The 21,615-nt window shown below is 53.0% G+C and overlaps 1 protein-coding gene across 10 annotated transcripts in view; it reads left to right on the forward strand.

The window, feature by feature from the left end:
* Tnrc18 (trinucleotide repeat containing 18) overlaps window positions 1-21,615 on the forward strand; it is a 107,087-nt gene that overhangs the window by 53,993 nt on the left and 31,479 nt on the right. For 6 of the 10 annotated variants that reach the window (XM_050163265.1, XM_050163258.1, XM_050163262.1 and 3 more), the window contains 12 exons: window positions 1,152-1,248; window positions 1,448-1,653; window positions 1,784-1,930; window positions 2,413-2,603; window positions 3,496-3,916; window positions 5,124-6,122; window positions 10,264-10,439; window positions 11,186-11,322; window positions 11,472-11,600; window positions 13,148-13,319; window positions 16,100-16,460; window positions 20,339-20,611. In XM_050163265.1, coding sequence (XP_050019222.1) covers window positions 1,152-1,248; window positions 1,448-1,653; window positions 1,784-1,930; window positions 2,413-2,603; window positions 3,496-3,916; window positions 5,124-6,122; window positions 10,264-10,439; window positions 11,186-11,322; window positions 11,472-11,600; window positions 13,148-13,319; window positions 16,100-16,460; window positions 20,339-20,611 — 3,309 coding nt within the window. Of the gene's footprint in view, window positions 1-1,151; window positions 1,249-1,447; window positions 1,654-1,783; window positions 1,931-2,412; window positions 2,604-3,495; window positions 3,917-5,123; window positions 6,123-10,263; window positions 10,440-11,185; window positions 11,323-11,471; window positions 11,601-13,147; window positions 13,320-16,099; window positions 16,461-20,338; window positions 21,399-21,615 lie in introns of those variants that run through there. The other 4 variants (XM_050163266.1, XM_050163259.1, XM_050163260.1 and 1 more) reach the window with 4 other exon arrangements.

A 21,615-nucleotide genomic window follows, 5' to 3' on the forward strand; every position in this document is an offset into this window, starting at 1 on the left:
AGTTCCAGGACAGGCCCCAAAGCCACAGAGAAACCCTGTCTCGGAAAAAAAAAAAAAAAAAAAAGGGCTTTCTGTTGTGCAGGACCCAAGTTCAGTTCCCAGCTTGTAACCATGTGAAACTCCAGACACCCTCATCTGATCTCCTGGAGCACCAGGCAGGCATGGACGTAGTACATGTACATACATACAGGCAAACACTTGTATGCATAAAATAAAAATGAAAAAGAGATTTGTTTTGTGTGTTCATATGTATGTATAGGCATGGACATACCAACATGCCGCTGTGTACACGTGGAGGTCGGAGGGATCAGTCTGTAGAAGTCTGTTCTCTCTACTTTGTGGATTTAGGGGATTGAACTCTGGTCTTCAGGCTTGGCAGGAAGTAGTAACTTGATCCACTGAGCCTCCTTTCCACCTTTTTTAAGAAATAGGATCTTAGCCAGATGGTGGTGTACGCCTTTAATTCCAGCACTCGGGAGGCAGGCAGATCTCTGAGTTAGAGGCCAGCATAGTCTACAGAGCTAGTTCCAGGACAGGTTCCAAAGCTACAGAGAAACCCTGTCTCAAACAGTAAACAAACAAGCCAACAAAAAGAAATAGGATCTTACTCTGAAACTCCTGGAACATGATATGTAACCCAGGCTGGCTTTATACTCACATCTGTCCTCCTGCCTCAACCCAGTGTTGGGATCACAGGTGTGTGCTGCCATGCCCAATTGTTTTGTTTTATTTTATTTTTTTAATTTTCATGCCTTTATATTTGGAGACAGGGTTTCTCTGTGTAGCCCTGGCTGTCCTGGAACTTGCTCTGCAGACCAGGCTGATCTACCTGTCTCTCTGCCTCTTGAGTCCTGGGATCAAAGGAGACTGCTACCATGCTGTGTTTGTTAGATTTTATTGTGTTTGAACTTGTATCTGCTGGTGTTATTCCCACCACAGCTGTCATTTGAGTAGCAGGCAGGCTCCTGGGGTGCAAGGGACAGGATAGGAAGTTCCTGGGCCAGAGACTCCTTAGTGGGGTCCCGGGTCATAAGAATCTGTGTTGCTGGAAGATTCTGTTGCGTGTACAAGGGGAGGGTAGCGGTGGGGAAAGATACAACGAGAATCTGGAGGCTGCTGGCAGAAGACTCACTGTCACCTTGGGCCCCCAGGGCATGGCCGCACTGATGATGACTGTGATCGAGCCAGACACCGGGAGGACCGGCTGCTAGGGACACGGTTGGACCGGGACCAGGAGAAGTTGCTCCGGTGAGGACTTGGGGGACTTGTGGGTGGGGGCAGGGTGATAAGAGACCTCTAAGTCTCACCATGGTCCTTGAGAGCCAGGCCACCATGGGCAGAGCCTTGGCTGTCCCCAGGCTCATCCTGTCTGCTCCTTGGGCTGTGTCCCCCCTCCCCCCCATTCCTGGGCCACCAGCTGTTCCCACACCTCTGTTCCCCTTTGCAGAGAAAGCAAGGAGCTGGCTGATCTGGCCCGACTACACCCCACCAGCTGTGCTCCTAACGGTCTGAACCCCAACCTCATGGTAACTGGGGGCCCGACGCTGGCAGGCTCAGGACGCTGGTCTGCTGACCCTGCAGCTCACTTGGCTGCGCACCCTTGGCTGCCTCGCTCGGGCAGCACATCCATGTGGCTTGCTGGACACCCTTACAGTGAGTGTCGCTTCATGGGGGTTTTTCTCCTCAGGGTTCTTTGGGATTCTCAGTGGAGATCAGGGACAGTGGGGCTGTTGTGGGTTTGGAACCTCCCGACACTGATGTGAACTTGGGTTTCTCCCCCCAGGCCTCGGACCCCCCTCTCTACACCAGGGCATGGCCCCCGCCTTCCCACCCGGCTTAGGGGGCTCCTTGTCATCGGCTTACCAGTTCGTCAGGGATCCCCAGTCTGGCCAGCTAGTGGTTATCCCTAGCGATCACCTGCCTCATTTTGGTAAGTGACTCCTATGTCACAGCCAGGTGCTGGCCTCTCATGGGGCTGGGACCGCTCTGCATCTGGGGTGGGGACAAGGGGGCCCAAGAAAGCTGACCTCAGTCCTGTCCAGAGACAGATCCTGGCAACTCCGTGAGATTCAGTTAGGGTCATCTGTGGGGCCTGGGTGTCCCTGTCCCTTCTGGGGCCCACTCTGCAGACCATGGATTGGGGTCCCCATGGTGGCTTTGGTACCATCCTGCAGGTTGGCTTGCTCCACCCGTGACCTTCGAGGACTTTCTATCTACTTGGGGATTTGGTGGAGGGGTGGGCATCTGTACAAGGGGAACAGTATTCCAGGCCAAGGAAGCCAGCAGGAGCCACGGCTCTGGTGTTGCCTGGCTGTCTACACTGGACCTCGGCATCTCCCTCTAGAAATGGGATGAGAGCCCACACAGGAGCTGGGACCGTAGGTGCAGCCCCCCCATTGTCTGTCTTCACAGCTGAGCTGATGGAGCGAGCAGCAGTGCCTCCTCTCTGGCCGGCCCTGTACCCGCCGGGCCGCAGCCCCCTGCACCACGCCCAGCAGCTGCAGCTCTTCTCCCAGCAGCACTTTCTGCGGCAGCAAGAGCTGCTGTACCTGCAACAACAGGCGGCCCAGGCCCTGGAGCTTCAGCGGAGTGCACAGCTGGTGGTGAGTCCTGGCCCCGCAGTGAGAGAAGAGAGTGGTGGTCAGGGAGGGCTGCCTGGAGGAGGCAGCATCCAACTGAACAGAGGAACAAAGGGAAGGTTGGACAGGAAAGCTAAGGTGTGGTGGATGGCACCTGCTAGGGGCAGGACCCAGTGAGCAGTGGAAAAAAACATGACAGAGGCGAGCTGTGGATCGGAGGCGTTGCAACTGGATACCCAAGGGATCTTAGAGGGATCTCTCCTGCCTCTCTGTCTCCAGGCAGGAGCTGCTCTGGAGTAATCAGTTGGGTAGTCACACTGAGATTTTTCAAGCTCTGTGTTCTCCAGCTAGGGACTTAACCTCTCTGGTCTTGAAGTTTCTGCTTCCGGGCAACGGGAGTCCTAGTAATGGCTAGTTACTTAGCTCTTAGGTAGCGGGCGGCTGCGGGAGTGTGTCTGGGGTACGTGTGTCACAGCCAGGCCCCTGTGAGTTCTGGCTGTTGGAGAGCTAGGTTTTCCTTTTGCTGTCAGTGCCTCAGTGCTGCTTGGCTAAGGCAGCTCAGTGCTGCACCCTGTGCAAGCCCAGCACGGGGTGCTGGGGTCTGGGTGCTTGGGGCTCTCACTGCAGCTGTGAGGGGCCCAAATGGGCCAGAGTCCTGGTGTCAAGGGTTTTAGGCTGTGGACCCTCCTTGTAACAGCCAAGGCTCTGTGCTCTGCCCTCTAGCCCACTGGATTCCATAGAATGCCCTGTTTATTATACGTGAGACACAGTGGAAGGTCTATGGTACTGCCTCGGGACAGGGAGGCCTGGGTGGCCTGGATCTTGTCTGATAGTCTCTGGAGCTGGAGTCTGCAGGGACAGGGCTGGTGATGACGGCTCCTGCCGTGCTGACCCTACCCCTTGTCGCATTCCCCAGCAGGAGCGATTGAAAGCCCAGGAGCATCGAACTGAGATGGAGGAGAAGGTGAACAAGAGGAGCCTGGAGTCCACGGGCAAGACCGGCCTGAGTGCTGCTGGCCCAGGGCTGCTGCCTCGCAAGCCCACTGCCGGCTCCACAGGCACCCACGGCAAGGCTGTGAGCCCACCCCAGTCTCCCCGAGCCTCCCCCGTGACCTCTTTGAAGGCTAAGGTTATCCAGAAGGTAGAGGATGTGTCTAAGCCACCGGCCTACACCTACCCCGCCACTCCTAGCTCGCACCCCAGCAGCCCACCGCCCGCCTCCCCACCACCTACTCCTGGCCTCACCCGCAAGGAAGAGGCTCCCGAGAACGTGGTGGAGAAGAAAGACCTGGAGGTGGAGAAGGAGGCGCCCAGCCCCTTCCAGGCCCTTTTCACAGGTGGGTGCGAAAGCAGGACAGGGGACACCGAGTTTGAGTGTTCACTGGAGGCCTCGTTCAGTCCCTCATTCTTGTCTGTTCACTGTGCGTTCGCTCATTCACCGGCTCGTTCACTCATTCATTTACTCATTCATTCATTCACTCATTCATGCACTTATTCTCGGGCTGAGCACTCTGTCTATCCCACTGTCCAACTCTGAAATGAAAATGTAGCTGAGATTTCTTCCCGGTCCCTTGTTAGCGTAGAGGTGGGGGGACGGCAGGATGGGGCATGGAGCCCTCATAGCCTCCATGCAGGAGGGATGCTCAGAGCACAGACTGCCCTTGTTAATCCTGCGTGCAGTCACTGCTGAGACTCCCTGGGAACATGCAGAGGTTCCCATCTGGGCAGCCTCTTTGACCCCACACACATGCGGTCCCAGTGTCCTGTGTCCATCAGTGCTGGCCGAAGGTGGCTCTGGGCTCTGAGGTATGTGTCCCCTTTTCTGGGGGGCAGTGCAGATCGTGAGCTTGTACCTGGGAGGATTTGGGTTTTGATTAGAATCCTGTCTTAGTGCCGTGTTGGTTTGGGCAGGCGGTTGGCCCTCTCTGGAGCCCTTTGGTGTAAGGAGTAAGTGTATTCCTAGCCTCAAGCATTCCCTCTGGTAAACTGTTGTGGTGTGGGGGGTTCCTGTTGGGCATTGCCCAGGCCTGAGGTCAGGCCTGATACAGCCACAATCATCCCACTCCCTCCGCCCTACCTCTTAGGAGAAAACTGTTACCGTGAAGGGTTTTGCTCTGTTGTGTTTCGACAGAGTATCTCAATGTATAGCTGAGGATGTCTCCGAACTCACAGAGGTCTGTGGACTTCTGCCTCCCAAATTCTGAGATTAAAGGCTTGTGCCACCACACCTAGCTGCTATGAGGTTTTTGAATGCATGCTTTTTCGGGGTGGTACACAGTCCAGGCTGAGAGACAGATCTTCATAGACCTTGTTTAAGCCTTTGATTCTGATTCAGTCCCGATTCACCTTTTCGACTGTAAGGCTGAGGACAAGATGGTGGCTGCCTTACATGTAGAAGGTTTGTGGGCTGTTTCAGGCTCAGCAGGGGCAGGTGTTCCCACTGTGCAGGCGCAGTTGGTTCTAGGTTGTGTCTTCTGTCGCAGATTGTGAGGCTAGGTCAGAGCCCTAGGGAGCCCCTTCTCTGACTTCTTCTGTCCTTGGCAGATATCCCCCCCAGGTACCCATTCCAAGCCCTGCCACCACACTACGGGAGACCCTACCCTTTCCTGCTGCAGCCCACCGCGGCTGCTGACGCCGATGGCCTCGCCCCGGATGTGCCACTCCCGGCTGATGGGCCCGAGCGCCTGGCACTGTCTCCGGAAGACAAGCCCATCTGCCTGTCACCTTCCAAGATCCCAGAGCCACCCCGGGACAGCCCAGAGGAGCAGCCGCTGGTCGACCGTGAGGTGAAGGCTGAGGTTGAGGATGTCGAAGAGGGCCCCACGGAGCTGCCTCCCATCCAGTCACCGTTGGCTCTGCCTGTACCAGAAACCATGGTGGCTGTGAGCCCTGCTGGTGGTTGCGGAGGTGGCCTGCTGGAGGCCCAGGCATTGAGCACAGCTGGTCAGGGCTGCCGGGAGCCTTCTGAAGCCTCGGACTTTGCACAAGTGGCCGAACCACAGCTAGAACTGCCGGGTAGGACGGAGCCCCGCATGGCTGCCCTGGAGCTGGGGACACAGTTGACACCTGAGCCACTGGTGGAGACTAAGGAGGAACCAGTAGAGGTGCCCCTGGACGTGCCAATGGAAGGGCCCATGGCAGAGGCAGAACCCGAGGACAGCCTGCCCCAGGCGTCCCTGACTGAGCCTCAGCCTAGCCTGGAGCTCTCTGACTGTGACTTGCCCGTCCCAGAGGGCCAGTGTCTGAACCTGGAAGCCCAGGAGACTGCACCTGCCCCAGGCAGCACTTGCTATCTAGAGGAGAGCTGCTCTGAATCACTCCCGCCAGGCCTGGAGGACCCGTTGGCTGGCATGAATGCGCTGGCAGCTGCAGCCGAGCTGCCTCAGGCCAGGCCTCTGCCCTCTCTGGGTGCTGGGGTCCCAGCTGGGGAGAAGGTGGACACTGCCCCCAACCTAGGCCTGGAGCACAGCTTCCTGCAGGGTATCACCCTGCTGAGTGAGATAGCCGAGCTGGAGCTGGACCGCAGGGGCCAGGAGGGCGCAGGTAAGCTCTGGGTTGAAGGTGTCTGGGATTCTTCTGAATATTGGTAAAAGCCAGTGATAGTGGTCCGTGCCTGTAATCTCAGCATTCCTGAACCCGAGGCGGGTCTCTCTCTGTGGTTCTAGGCTAGCCTGGTATACACAGCAAGGTCCAGGCCAGCCTGGGCTAAGGAGTAGATTTTATAAGTTTAGGTTGTTTCTTTTCTTAAAAACTTCCAAGGCTCCCAGAATATGCCTTACTCACATTCCGTTTGTTTTTGCCTTTGCTTTTAATTTTAAAACCAGGCTTGGTGGCACGGGCTATCATCCCAGTTACACGGGTGGCTGAGGCAGGAGAATTGTGAATTTAAGGCCAGCTTGGGCTAGATAGAATACAAGGCCAGCCTAGGCAATTAATTGAGACCCTGATCTCATGATAAAAAGCAAAAAGAGGGCTAAGGATTAGCTCAGTGGTAGAAACCCTGCCTAGAATCCCCAGTGAGGGGCAGGGGTGTGGCTCAGTGGTTGAGTTTCCAGTGTTAAAGTGAATGTGGGAGGAGGGAGAAAACATAGCTGTTTGATGGACTTAAGCCTCCAGTTCTGTCTCCTTCCCCTGGTATTGTATGAATATGTGCAGGAGTTTTTTAGATGTTAGATTGGCTTGGAGAAAGGTTGGGTCAGGGTGGTGGGTGTGTCGGTGGGTAAAGGCACCTACCACCAAGCCTTGGTGGTCTTGAGCCCAGACCTACATAGCAGAGATAATAGATTCCCAAAAGTTGTCCTCTGAGTTCCACATGTGTGCTGCAGCATGGACGTGTGCATGGGTGTGTGTGTGGGTGGGTGTGTGTGACACACGCACACACACACAAGTAAATCAGTGCAATGAAATAAAGGGAATGTAGCTCGCTTGGTAGAGGGTTTGCTCAGCATGCATGACGTACCAAACGTTCCATCCTCAGTACCGCTTAAACCAGGCATGTTCTCTGGACTCGTGAAGAGACGGAGGCAGGAGGATTCAGACTTTAAGGTCATCTTCAGCTACATACTGAATTTGAGGCTTGGCTTGGCTACTGTGTTAGACCCTGTCTCTGTCCCCCTCCCCCCAAAAAAGGGGGCAGAGTTTATTTGCTCCTGGAACCAGAGTTTGAGCAACGATGAAGTAGCATTAGATACAGCTGAATCTGGGTACTGAAGTCATCTTGAGGTTTTTTTCCCCTGTGCATCCCCAGATTGGTTCTTCCCTTTTCTGCCTCTCTTCTTCCCTGTTCTACTTTTCTCTCTGTTGACCTCATTTTGCCGGGCTCCCTGCTCTCACTGGTGCCTCCAGTAATTCCTCCCGTGCCCGTGGGCCTGCCCGGCTACCCAGAACCCTAGTAAGAACTCAGACTCCGCCCCATGGGCCCACTGGAGTTCATGCCTTTTGCAGTACAGGAGCCTGCAGCTGGGACCTGGGGAGCCGGCTCAAGGGTAAAGCATTTGTCACATAAGTGCGAGGATCTGAGTTCAAATCCCAGAACCCATAGAAACCCTGCCACAGAAGTATGCATTCCCCTGTTGCTACCACAAAATTGGAAGTAGAGCTTAGGGTCCTTGAGTTCATTGACCTTTGGCGTTATACAAACAAGAACAAAAAACCCTTTCTCAAACAAGGAGGGAAGCAAGGATTGACACCCCACTTGGTCTCTGAACCTCTCGTGTACTGTGGAAATGCATGGAGTGCACTCCCATGTGAATTCACTCACACACACACTGGGCAAAACATAAAATAATAATAAAAAAAAAAAGTTGTACATGGCGATATACACACCTTTAATCCCGGCACTCAAGTGGCAGAGTCCTACCTACCCAGCCTGGTCTACGTAGTGAGTTCCAGGTCAGCTAAAGTTGTATGTCTCAAAACAACAAAATGGAAAGGTTTGTAACTATATAAATAAAAATTTGGGAAAAAATGAAATAAAAACCGAAACCACTGCTTTTCCCTGAGAGGGGAGAGATTTTTGTGCCAAATGGGATGTTGGCAGCAGCAGGCCTGGCGGTTGTCACCTGTTCAGGAGAGCACTGCTGCCATCTAGTGGGGAAATGCAGGGCGACTTCGCTGATCCAGCCAACATGACAGCCCCCGTCCAGCCTGCTTTGGGAAGCGGACTTTGAGACCTGGTTACTATATAAGTGCTGGGATCATTCACGCTCACTCTTTTGGCCTTCAGATGTGGGTGATTGTGTGATTTTTCTCAAGCATGCTTGAATGGTACATCAAAATTGGTTAGCTTTAAGATCCAAGAGAAAATGTCAGTTTGATAAAGGGTCCATGAGTAGGGTGCTTGATGCTAAGTTCAAGTCCCTAGAACCAAGGATGGAAAGAGAACCAATTTCTGAGAGTGTCCTTTGACCTTCTCATACCTACTGTGTAGATGTAGAACATTCTCTCCCCCCCCCCAGAGTAAAATAAAACAAAATTAAAATAGTGAGGCATGGTGATGCAGATCTAATTCTAACACTAGGGAGGCTGAGGCAGGAGGATTGTGAGTTTGAGGCAGGCTAGCTGCAACCAGACATGGTCTCCTATAGCTCAGGCTGCCCCCAAACTCCTTCTGTAACCAAGGATGACCTTGAACTCCTGAACCCTTGGCCACTACTGCCTTGGTACTGGGATTATTATGCGACAGTATGCCTGCTTACGTTTGTGCGGGGGACTGAACCCGCGGTTCTGTGCATTCTAGGAAGAACTGCATCGACCTCGTCAACACCCCCAGCCCTCCATTGTGTTTTAATATTTATACAGGAGGCTGGGTGTGTTAGGAATGTTAGAACATGACAATACAGTCCTGGAACTCCGACACACTGTGTCACATCCTTGCCCAGAGGAGACTATGTGTGTGAGTGGGTGGGGGGGTTGTCTTTACATCTTTCTGCTTGATTTGTGTTTTTAAAAACTCTGTCTCGAAAAACCAAAAAAAAATACATTCTTTTGTGTGCACATGTGCATTTCTGATGTACACACACACACGTGTGTGTTAGCGTTGATGTGGACATGCCATGGCATGTATATGAAGGTCTGAGGACAACCTCTGGTGTCTGTGTTCCCTTTATACCTATTTGTGACAGGATGTGCCAGGCTAGCTGGTTCTCTGAGTTTCTGAGGATTTTCCTCTGTTAACTCCTGTCTCTCTGGAGCTATAGACATGAGTTCCTGTGCTGGGCTGTACATGCATTCTGGGCCTTTGAGCTCAGTGCCTCACAGTTGCCCAGTAAGCCATTTTCCTGATCCAGTTTGTAGTCTCTCTCTCCCTCTCCCTCTCCCTCTCCCTCTCCCTCTCCCTCTCCCTCTCCCTCTCCCTATCTCGCTCTCTCTCTCTTGTTTGTTTTTTTCTGAGTCAGGGTTTCACTGTGTACTCTTTCTTGGCTGGCCTGGAACTCACTATGTAGACCAGGCTGGCCCCAACGTCTAGAGACCCACCTGCTCCTGCCTCCCAAATGCTGAGATTAAAAGTGTGCGCCCATTCCTGGCCTTTAAAATATATATTATTATTTTTAAGTGTGTATGTGTGCACGTGAGTGCAGGCGCTGAGGGCTTGGGTCCCCTGGAGCTGGAGTTACGGTGGCTGTGAGCTGTGGAGCATGGGTGATGGGAACTGAACTCAGCCCCTGAGCAAGAGCAGCAAACCCCTTACCTGATCAGCTTTGCCTTTTTTGAGTATGCTTTTTTTTCCTTTTTTGTTTGTTTGTTTGGTTGGTTTTTTGTTTGTTTGGAAGGCGGGAGTAGTCTCTCTGTGGTCTGAGCTCAGTCCTTTTGCCCAGGCGGTCGAATGTTGGGGTAACAAGTGCAAACCTGGTTCCGGGGACCTGTTTTCTGATGTGGGAAACAGCACATTGAGAAAATGAAGTGGAAACGTGGGATGGGTACCAGTCGTCCTGGGAAGGAGGCTCTGCCAGCCTGTGGTCACACCGCAGGGACAAAGCCGTTCCATGCCCCAGGTCCAAGCCTCCTGTGTTTGACAGTGCCCTGCATCCCAGTATGGCTTCAGTTCAGTAGATCATAGTGCTCCGTGTGGCCACAGTTGAACCAGAGCTGACTGCAGTTTCTGGGAGTTTGGTCTGGCCTCAGGATGGCTGGCCGGGTGGTCCAGGTCCCAGTACTGACTCACTTGTCCCTCTCCCTTCCCCAGGTGCAGAGCCAAACCTGGCTGTGCGACCCTCGCTGGAGAGCCTGCTGGCAGCCAGCAGCCACATGCTGAAGGAGGTGTTAGACAGCCCCTTCTCGGACCCACTCAAGAACTTGCGGCTTCCGCGCGAATTGAGCTCCAACAAGAAATACAGCTGGATGCAAAAGAAGGAAGAAAGGGTGAGGCCTGACGACCTCCATTTCTCCTGCGGCCCCTCCATTTCTCCTGCGGCCCCTCGGGCCAAGGCTGGTGGGCGGGAGTCCTGCTGGCCATCCTTCATCGTATGGCCCACAGTGGGCCATCTCCCCTCTCGTGGCCTCCTTATTCTCACACTGTGTCAGGCATGTCCCTTGGGCTCACTGTGATGCGTTGGAATGGAAGCAGACTGGCAGTGAGGCCCATGCCCTTTGTTGCCTGTGTGGTCTTGGGTAGCTGCCGTCCGCCACAAGTCCCTAACACACTTGTCCTCACTAAACCATGACTTAGGGTGTAGTCACTTAGGTGTGGCTACCACCTGGCTAAGTTGGCATGAGAGGGTCCTGAACATAGAGAAGAGGCAGGTTCCCAGGAAGTAGGGAATGGGGATGGAGTCACCTGGCTTGACGGTTTATGTCTGTAACCCCAACAGTTGCTAGGCTGAGACAGGAGGATTGCTGAGAGGTCCAGGCCAGGCTACTTAGTGGGTTTGGGCCCAGCACCATGTAAAACTAGACTTGATAGTGCTTGCTTGTGACCTCAGTACTCAGGAAGTAGAGGCAGGAAGATGAAAAGGCCAAGATTATGTGCTGAGTTTGAGGCCAGCCTCAACTCCATGAAACACTGTCTCTCAAATCCAACCAAAAATGGGCACAGCAGTGGGATTCAAGTCAGTCATCGACACGGGGTGGGACATCAGGAAACAGCGTCCTCGTTTGTCTCCCTCCAGATGTTTGCTATGAAGTCGTCCCTGGAAGACATGGATGCCCTGGAGCTGGACTTCCGGATGCGCCTGGCAGAGGTCCAGCGGCAGTACAAAGAGAAACAGCGTGAGCTGGTCAAGCTCCAGCGCCGCCGGGATTCGGGGTGAGTGTCTCCCCAGCTTGTACCCCATCCTGGACATCTGGTTGGTAGGTCGACTGTGGTAGCCGTCAGGTGTGTGAGTGGACCCAAGTGCCCCACTCCGCGCCCCGCCAACCCCAGGTTCCCAGCCGAGCCTGTGAATTCTTTTTAAGGGACAGGCACGAGGATGCCCATAGGAGCATGGCACGCAGAGGCCCTGGCAGGCCGCGGAAACGGACCCACACCCCGAGCGCCCTGTCGCCCCCCTGCAAGAGAGGGAAGAGCCACAGCGGTAGCGGAAAGTAAGGCTGGCCCCTCGGTGGATCGGGGACTGACTGGTACCCAGCTCGGAGGGGAGGAGCAGGGCCCCCCTCTAAGGCGCCCACCACTGAGCGCCAGGGGACCTGGTAGTGTCTGGTGCTCTGATCCCTAAACGGCAGCTCCCAGGGAGCCCGGAGCGCTGCCCAGTCCAGGAGGGTGAGCCAAGAGAACGAAAAGAAAGATACCGTCAGTGGCTTACTTAACTCTAACCTAAACACTTGGCCCCGCCTACCTGCCCCACCCACTTCACCACCAGGGACTAACTCTTGCTTCTTTCCGTGACTCCTTCCGATGGAAGTACCACTTCAACTCCAGCCTTCTAGGACAGGCTGGATACATCCCTGTCCTGCTGGGATCCCGCAGGAGACCAGGGTTGCTTTCTGGGGACAAGGTCCTCTTGGGTGGCACTGCAGCCAGCTGAGTTTGGCTTGAATGCTGGTTTGGGTGAGGGCTCTTTCTCTCCAGGGCCAGGTTTCCCGTGTACCTGTAAATGGGCCACATGAGGTCCACTGAGGAAAGAGGTTGCGCAGTTTCCTGTGTTGGTACACAAGGGCGCGGGTACTGGGTTGGCGAGGGCTTGGAGTGGACACAGGCGAGGCGGTAGTGTGTGTGTGTTCATGGTCTTGTCATGAGAAAATGGCCCCCACCTTGCCACATCTTGCATTTAACCTTGGATGTTCCCAACTGGGGAAAGAATAGAGGTGAACATATGTCTTTCACCAGCCACAGGAGAAGATAGAAGAGAGGCTATGGGGCCCCCAGCGAGGCAGGCCTAGTGATCAGGAGTGTCACCATTATGCTAAACTTTCTGCTGTGTCCCAGCCCCACCGCTCCTGTGACATTGGGCCCAGTGTCAGTTTTCTGAGCCTCCAGTCTCTCTTTCCTCAGATATTTAAAAAGCAGTCACGAGGGCACTGGGGATAATAACAGTGTGACGGGAGGAGTAACGGTCTGGTCTAGCATGCGGGAGGGATAACCGTCTAGCATGCACAAAGCCCTGGGTTCCGCCACCATGCACAAGGTATGGTGGCCCATGCCTGTCACCCCAGCGTGAGAATCAGGCAGGTTCATGAATCAAGAGACACGTCTGTGTCCCTGCTCTCCAGAAAAGGAGGTGCCGTACAGGGGTTCCCCTCCACCCCAGCGTTTGATAGAATCTCCCCTCCGCCATGGTAGATTTCCGCAGTATTTTCTGACCTTTGCTGTTGGTGCAATTTTGGTAAAGATATGTCTTACTGATTCTTGTGTGTGTGTGTGTGTGTGTATGTATGTATGTCTGTCTGTCTGTCTGTCAAAACCGCATAAGAGAGGCTGGAGGAGGATGCTGACTTGGAGTTTTTTCCCCTTCTCTCTTTGTGCTTCTTTCCCTAACAATCATCTGTCTTCCCACACTGCTCGTTCTGGTGTCCGTCACTGTTTCTTTCTACATCTCGAGCCCAACCCTTTAGGGCCACCTGGGTGGACGACCCCCTCCCTGTGAGTATGGCCTGGCTGAGGTGCTGACCCCCATGGTGTGCTTGACTTTCAGGCTGAGCAGCAAGTCCCTCCTGACATCAGAGGACTACGATCTGGGAGCCGGCATAAGGAAGAGACACAAGGGATCCGAGGAGGACCAAGATGCCCTCATTGGCATGGCGAAAGCCCGGGGCAGGAACCAGAGCTGGGATGATCACGAATCTTCCTCTGACTTTATGAGTCAGGTTAGTAAACTCAGTCTTGCAGACTCACTGGGACACAGTCCTCAACCTGGGGGGCTGGAGGTCACACCGGAGACAGTGAACCTTTTCTGTGGAGGTCTGTTGGTTCCAACTGCTGTAGAGAAACTGCTAAGAGCTAAATTCCTCACTGTGGGGAGAAAAGGAAGGCCCAGGGCGCATCAGGGACCGGGCAGAGTAACAGGAGGCAGAGGTAGGGCCAAAAGCAAGGTCGGTTTGTGTGCACTGAGACGCTGCTTAATCAAGCGGGAGGATAGATCGCAAGTGCGTAACCAAATAGCGGTTACTCTGTTGTTTAGCAGTGTAATTGTTTAATGAACACCTTGGTGTTGTACATGGGCTTGGTGCCATTGTGATTCAGTCTGCGTTCTCCAGGGGTAATCTCTCATTTCCCCAGCGCTTTGGGGCTGCGGAGATGGCTTAGTGGGTAAGGCCTCTGATGTCCCAGTACGGTGAGTGGAGTTAGGATCCCTAGAACCTTTGCACGGCTGGGGTGGGCATGGTGGTTGATCTGTAACTCCCAACCTTGGGAGGATCCTGGGGCAAGCTGGCTGTTGAGACCAGCCAGAACAGCCGACTCTGGATTAAAATAAGTTAAAAAGCTATCAGGGCATGGTGGTGTGTACAGAGACAGGCATAGCAAAGCAAGTTCAGGAGTCCAGCCTGGTCTACATAGTAAGTTCAGGCCAACCAGGGCTTTATAGTGAGACCCTGTCTCAGAAGAAAACCAAAATAAATAAAAATTTACCCCTTTAATCCCAGCACTTGGGAGGGAGAACCAGACAGATCTCAATGAGTTGGAGTCCAACCTGGTCTTCAGAGCTAGTTCCAAGACAGTAAGGCTGCACAAGGGAACCCTGTCTTGAAAAAATGAAACCAGCAACAACAACAACAAAAACCCCCAAAATAAAATTATAAAATTAAAGCGTGAAAAGATGGCCACTTTTTGTACGCCAGGATCTCTTTTCCTCTCATGTGAGAGATTTGTTAATTTTCTTAACACCGACCTTCCACACTCCCCCCCCCCCCCCCCCCCCCCCCCCCCCCCCCCCGCCGCTTCCCGCCAGAGCTACCTGCTGTCAAGTACGTAGCCAGCGCCCTGAAATGGCAGAGCACCGATGCCTTTGAAACTGCACATTTCGTTTCGACAGATGACTACCGTTGGCGATAGACGCACAAGGAGACGTTCAGGCTGAGGAAGCTCTGATCAGTCTCCCTGGTCCAGCATCCAAGGCACACTCGAGCCGTTGTCTTGGCAGCTCTGACCCATTTAGTCGGGCGGGCTGGTGTAGACTGAGCAGCAGCCTCCGGCAGCTGCTGTGGGAGGCGGAGATGTAGAACAGATCTGCCACGCTCTGGGCTCAGTTTCTCGTCTTGGCTCTCGTCGGCTCAGCTAGCTACCTTCTCCCGCCCATCTGTAGCCCTGCGTTCTCAAAGTTCTTCTATAGACGCTCGCAGGCAGGGCTGTGGAAAGCCATTGCCAGCTAGGATTGTTACCATGGTAACAGCTTTTAATAAGTGATTACTAGGCCAGGCATCTTAATTTTTTTTTTTTTTTTTTTGGTTTTTTGAGACAGGATTTCTCTGTAGCTTTGAAGCCTGTTATGGAACTAGCTCTTGTAGATCAGGCTGACTTCGAACTCAGAGATCCACCTGCCTCTGCCTCCCGAGTGCTGGGATTAAAGGCGTGTGCCACCACCGCCCAGCTAATTTTTTTTTTTAATTTTATGTATGTGGGTGTTTTGCTTGCATGTATGTCTGTGCACAATATGCACATGCGTTCACTGTCCATGGAGACCGGAAGAGGGCGCTGGATCTCCTGGAACTAGAGTCACAGATGGTTGTGAGCTACCTGTGTATGCTGGGAATCAAACTTGGATCTTCTGGAAGAGCAACCAGTGTGCTTAACCAGAGAGATCTCTCTCCAACCCCAGGGATAGGCATTTTTAATAAGTGCTTTATTTATCTTTAGAAAGATTTCTGTTGTTGTGAAATGTATATCAGTGTGTGGGTGTGGGTATGTGTGCACATTAATGTAGATAGACGCCCACAGCATCCAGAAGACAGAGTATCATAGCCCCTGGAGCTGGAGTTACAGGGGTTGTGTGTGAGGAACTGAACTTAGGTCCTTTGCAGGAATATTACAGGATCTTAGCCACTGAGCCTTTTCTCTAATTCCCCACTTTATTTATGTGTGTGTGCACATGCGCTTGTGTGTGCGCGTGTGCACTCGGGGGTCATATGTGTCAGTTGTGTATGGAGGCAAGAGTCTATTTTCTCCATTATGCGGGTTCTAGGGAATTGAACTCAGGTCAAGAGTTGGCATCAAGCTGGGCGATGGTGGCGCACGCCTTTAATCCCAGCACTCGGGAGGCAGAGGCAGGTGGATCTCTGTGAGTTCGAGACCAGCCTGGTCTACAGAGCTAGTTCCAGGACAGGCTCCAAAGCCACAGAGAAACCCTATCTTGAAAAACCAAAGGGAAAAAAAAAAAAAGAGTTGGCATCAGTACCCTTACCCGCTGAGCCGTCTCACTGGCCTGAGTAAATGTTTTGTGTACCTTACCCTGGTTATCTTTCTAGTAACCTCATGATAGACACAGAAGGCCCCATTTTAGACGCAAGGTCTGAGGACTAGCTCAGTGATTTGCCACGAGTCAAGAGGACACGGGACAGGAGTTAGCCCAGTCTCATAAGCATTGTGACCAGAGACTCGCTGTCCTGTTTGGCCATATGTCTTACTCTGTGACCCAACCTTCCTTCCCCAGCTAAAGATTAAGAAGAAAAGGATGGCGAGCGACCAGGAGCAGTTGGCAAGCAAGCTAGACAGAGCCCTCTCCCTCACAAAGCAAGACAAACTGAAGTCACCCTTCAAGTTTTCCGACAGTCCCGGGGGAAAACCGAAAGCTAGTGGGGGCTGTGGCAGGTTCTTGACGCCATATGACAGCCTGCTGGGCAAGGACAGGAAAGCGCTGGCCAAAGGCCTTGGCTTGTCTCTGAAACCCTCCAGAGAAGGTAAACACAAAAGGGCTGCCAAAGCCAGGAAGATGGAGGGGGGCTTCAAGGCCAGAGGCCAGCCCAAGTCTGTCCATTCTCCGTTTGCCTCGGAAGTGAGCAGCCACTCCTACAGTAAGTATCGCCTGCAGCGCCCTGCGGCCAGCGGTCAGCGCTGATCTTACCTGCTCCTTAACCTTTCTCGCCCTCCTCTGAGGGACTCGGGGGCTCCCAAAGCTTTACACTGTGCCTAAAGCCAGATGAGTGCCCCCCAAAGCAGAAATGCCAGTCAATCAATGCCAGTGGTGTTGGATAGGCCGTTGTGATTGGTGGGTGTGAGTAGATGTCGGTGGCCAGCCTGCCACTGGCTCGCCTTGCACCATAGAGTTTGTAGCCACTCAGCCTAGAGTGGCCTGGAGAGTGACTTCGTTTCACTGCTCCATTGCCTGCAGGAAGCTCGTCATGTGTTCTAGATGCAAGTGCGGCCATGGGTGGTGGCGTTAGTGGGTCATGGAAGGATTGGGAGAAGAGTGTAGGCCTAAGTGGGAAGAGACAAACTGGGGCGAACCAGATTCTGTTTGAGCCTCTTGCCCCTGACAACCCACTGCCATGCCTGGATATTGTTTTCCCTGTGGCCTTGTCCATGGCAATAGCCACGTGTGACTAAGGAGCCAGGGAAATTGAGCAGCCTGTGGGACCGAGGGGCGGACGGAGCTTTTGTTATGTTTAAGTAGAGACTGGTCTTGTGGTTTGTCAGAGCAAGGCTCTCTCCTTGGCGTCTTGTGGGCCTCGGCCCTCTGCCTGCCAAGGGAATGGTGCTCTCTCATTCAGTGTGGGTGAGTACCCGATGCCCAAGACAGGCAGGTACTGAAGATGCTGGTGCTTCAGAAGGCAGGAGGGGTTTCCGTCCAGTCCTTTGTCACAGAGGTTTGCTCTGGCTGTCTTCAGGGCTTGCTTGTCTTCTGCCAGGTTCCCTGTGACTTTGCTAGACTCTGCTTCCTGGGATATGTGTGTATGAGTTTGAGTGTTAACTGAAAAAAAAAAGTGACCTGTATATTTCTTCCCCCCATTTTTGCTGGTAGTGTTTGGAAATTGACCTACAGTCTGATGCTTGCCAGACGGGATCACTAACTACCCCAGCCCTAATCCCCATCTCACTGTACCTCCACCCCTTGTCTCCCTCTGCCCTTCCTCTCAGTGCGAGGTCTCTTTATGCAGCCTTTGCTGCTCTTTACCATGTGTGTGTCCCAAGCTGACTTAATTTTCAGTCCTCCCACCTCTACCACCTGAGGGCTGGGATTGCAGACGCGCGCCATCATGCCCAGCTTGCTTACTGAGTCTTTCTTTCTTTCTTTCTTTCTTTCTTTCTTTCTTTCTTTCTTTCTTCCTTCCTTCCTTCCTTCCTTCCTTCCTTCCTTCCTTCCTTCCTTCCTTTCCTTTCTCTCTCTCTCTCTCTCTCTCTCTCTCTCTCTCTCTCTCTCCAGGCAGTGGTGGTGCATGCCTTTAATCCCAGCAGTTGGGAGGCAGAGGCAGGCAGATCTGAGTTTGAGACCAGCCTGGTCTACAGAGCTAGTTTCAGGACAGCCAGGGTTACACAGAGACCCTGTCTCAAAAAACAAAACAAATTTTATTATGTGTGTGTGTGCTCATGGATACATGTGTATGTGTCCTTGGAGGTCAGAAATAACATTGGAGTTCCTAGATCTGGAGTTCCAGGCAGTTGTGAGCCAACTTGTGAGTACAGGAACAGAACCTGGGTCCTTTGGAAGAGTAGTGAGTGCCCTTAACCACTGAGTCATCTCTCCAGCTCAGTGTTTTCTTTTCTGCTCTCTCCCTCCCTTCCTCCCTCCCTCCCTCTCTCTTTCTTTTTTTCGGGGGGAGACAGTGTCTCTCATATGTAGCTTTTATGGGCCTAGAATTCACTGTGTAGACCAGGCTGGCCTTGAACTCACAGAGCCCTCCTTGCCTCTGCCTTCTGAGTGCTGGGATTAAGGCACAGACTTTAAACGCACAGCATTCATGAGCTTTGTTTGGAGTTCAGGTGTTGTCACGGTCTTCCTGGGCTGTGAGCGGCCTTGAGTCCAAGTGCAGGGAGGTGGACGCTGTGCCTGCCACAGGGTTAAGTTGCTGCGCCATGTGAATCATGTGCATTTTTGTTTGTCTTTGACCCGTGGGTGCCCAGGACCTATGCTCCAGCGGGCATGAGGCCTGCCCGCCCCCTCGGCCTTCTGCACCAGGAACATGTCCGGTGGTGTTAGCAGAAGTGCCCCTCACAGCCAGAGGGTGTGATCACTTAGGTCCCAGCTCACAAACAGGCACAAGGAGAGGAGACTGAGGAAGACTTGTGGAAGTGGAAGAGAGTGGTGGCTTCTTGCTTTTCCAGTTGGGGTTGGAGGACAGGAATGTCACGTGCATTCTTCCGGGAGGCTCAGTTGGTGTCACCTCTCAGCATCTGTGGCTTTGGAAGGACCAAGTTAGAACATGAGGGGGGCTGATGTGTGGCAGGTAGCGGTGTTTACCGACTGGAGATCTGGTGGAGTTTGTCACCCCCCACCAGACTTAGTGGGCCACCCTAAAGTTGGGGTCCTGGTTGTGGTGAAAGTGGGTCTTATCAGTCCAGTGCCTTTAGGGGCAGACACCCCGTGCCCCTGCGTGTTTTCTCTTGGACTTGAAGATGTTAGGTACTGCCAAGCTGGAGCTGTGTTTCCGTGTTCATCTTGTTCTGCGGAGGTTTTTAGCAGATCAAGGGATTACTGTCTTGGCTGTGGGGCCCTTTCTTCTTGTCTTGCTCAACAGCCCAGCGGCAGTGTAAAATAGCTCAAGATGTTGTGTGTTTGGGTTGAAGTTGGAAGGGACCAAAGAGCCTTCCCAACTCTGTCAACACAACCATGTGTTTAGACCAGAGACTTAGAGAAAGCCATAGGCGGAAGCCGGTCTGCTGGCCCTCTGATGGAAAAGGGTGACGGGGCTGACCGAGAGATCATTTCATTGTCGTCAGTGCCCTCACCTACGGCCCATTTCAGTCTGCTGTTGCTGTAAAATCGAACAAGGATCTGGGGAGAGATACATAGGATTGGTCCTTGCCAGCCCCCGGGATGTGTCCCAAGTGTAGGGTGGACAGGAACCGCATGCCTCTGGCCAGTAGAAATTGCAGGGTCCTTCCTCAGAATTTTGCTCGCCTGTCATTGCCCCCAGCCCTCCTCCTACCTAATGGTTGGAGAAGTGGACGGTACTCAAGGAGGGTGATGGCAGCAGAGGAAAGGCCCCGACTGCCCCTCAGTGGGCAATCCAGGCTGTTCACGACAGATCAGAGGAGAGCTGGGATGTCACACATGCCCAGGCCTGTGGGCAGTTGGCGCTCGGTCCTAGCACATTTCAGTTTTCAGGGCCACCGACAGGAATAGAAAGACAACCTGAGCTCCTCCTTGCGCCCACAACTTACCTGTTTGCAAACGGACTTTTAAGGGCTGGGAAGATGCTCAGAGGCTGAAGCACTTGTTGCTCAAGAGAGAGAATCCAGCAGCCCCCAGCACCCACATAAAAGACAAGTATGGTGGCACACACTTGTGATACCAGCGCTGGCCCACCCAGGGCTCTCCAGCCAGCCAGCCTGGTCTACCTGGCAAGTCCCAGGTCCCATTGAGAGACTCCTGTCTCAAAAAAACAAGGTGGGGGCAGTGCGATGGGTAAAAGGCACTTGCTACCAAGCCTGACTCCCTGAGTTCAATCCTCGGGACCCATAGGTAGGAGAGGACTGACTGTCATAAGCTGTCCTCAGACTGTCTCGTGTGTTCCTTGGCATGCTCATCTTCCCACACATAAACACATGCACATGAAAGAAATTAAAACATAAGTTTTGTTTGTTGTTTGTTTTTGGTGGCAGGAGTTGAGGATCCAAGGTCAAGGTTGACCCCTGGTTCCTGTCCTCACGCATACACACACATATGCACTCCACACACGTGCACACATCACATACATCCACACAAAATAAATAAAACCTACTTTAACTGCAGATACGGACTCAGACGAAGATGAAGACTTCTTGAAGAACGAGTGGTCTTCCCAAGGCCCCTCCAGCTCCAAACTGACCTCATCCCTCCTGTGTGGCATGGTGGCCAAGAACAGCAAGCCGGCCACTGGCCCCAAGCTGACCAAGAGGAGCCTGGCAGGCCCCCGGACTTTGAAACCCAAGGCGGCCAGCAGCAGGAAGCAGCCCTTCTGTTTGCTGCTCCGAGAGGCCCGCTCCTCCTTCAGCGACTCTTCCGAGGAGGATTCCTTTGATCAAGGTTACTAGCGCCAAACACAAAATAACCTTCCATGTTTTTAGAGCGAGCGTGAGTGGGAGAGAGCGAGCAAGCGAGCGTGCGAGAGTGTGTGCAGCACAGCAGGGATGGCTGTAGCCGTCTAGGTTTTTGGCAGCGTAGTCTGCCCTATCCGCCTATATATTTTTGTGTTCGCTTTTTATTTTTACTTAAGCTTGTGATAACACCACTGGCCAGCCCTTAGGGAGCTCTTACATGGACTTGTTTTAAGTCTCCCAGAATTTCTCACCCTCCTCCTTCTGCACCCCACTGGCCCTTCCCCAAGGGTCTCCCCCCTCCCCTAACCCCAAAGCCTAACTTTGTCCTCTTAAGACCCCCAGGCCGGCCTGGGCTTTCTCTTGGCATGAGCCTGGCGGAGGCTTGCCCAGGGAGCATTTTGTAAAAACGGACTTCTCGTGTGGGCGTGTGACTTGCTGTTTGTACCGCGATTTTGGTAATACCAAGCTTTATTAAACATACCGAGTTCATTTTTAACTAAACTGTGTGCCTCGTTTCTCTTGCTATGTCTTTAACGAGACGTTAGGTTGCCGTTTCCCCTCCATCCCTTCCTCCCTCCCCTCCTCTCTTCTGCTCCTCCTCCCCACTCCAGAAGCCATAGACATGGGGGACTGCTCTTCTGTTGCTCCCTGGTATCTTTGGCATCCATTCCATTTTTCAGGTGTACAGTCGAGTGTTTCATCTATCTGTTTTTGTTTTTTTGTTTTTTTTTTCTTTTAAAGCTGCTTGTCTGTGTTTTATTTTTTCTGGAAGCTTCTGCTACTACCCACCAGTGGTTAAAGAAAAAAAACACCAAGAACTTACCAGTACTTGTCTGCTAACACATATTTCTGTTTTGAAGGGCATGTGGGCAGTACAGGACCAAGGCCTTTTGGCCTTCTCATTGATTTTTGGGGTTTTGGGTTTTTTTGTTTTTGTTTTTTGTTTTTCTTGTTCGATTTTGAAAGCGTTGGCTTGGTTGCCACGTTGAG

Source organism: Alexandromys fortis, unplaced genomic scaffold (assembly GCF_014885135.2).
Source record: "Alexandromys fortis isolate MF-2015 unplaced genomic scaffold, M_Fortis_MF-2015_v1.1 scaffold_144, whole genome shotgun sequence".
Lineage (NCBI taxonomy): Eukaryota > Metazoa > Chordata > Mammalia > Rodentia > Cricetidae > Alexandromys > Alexandromys fortis.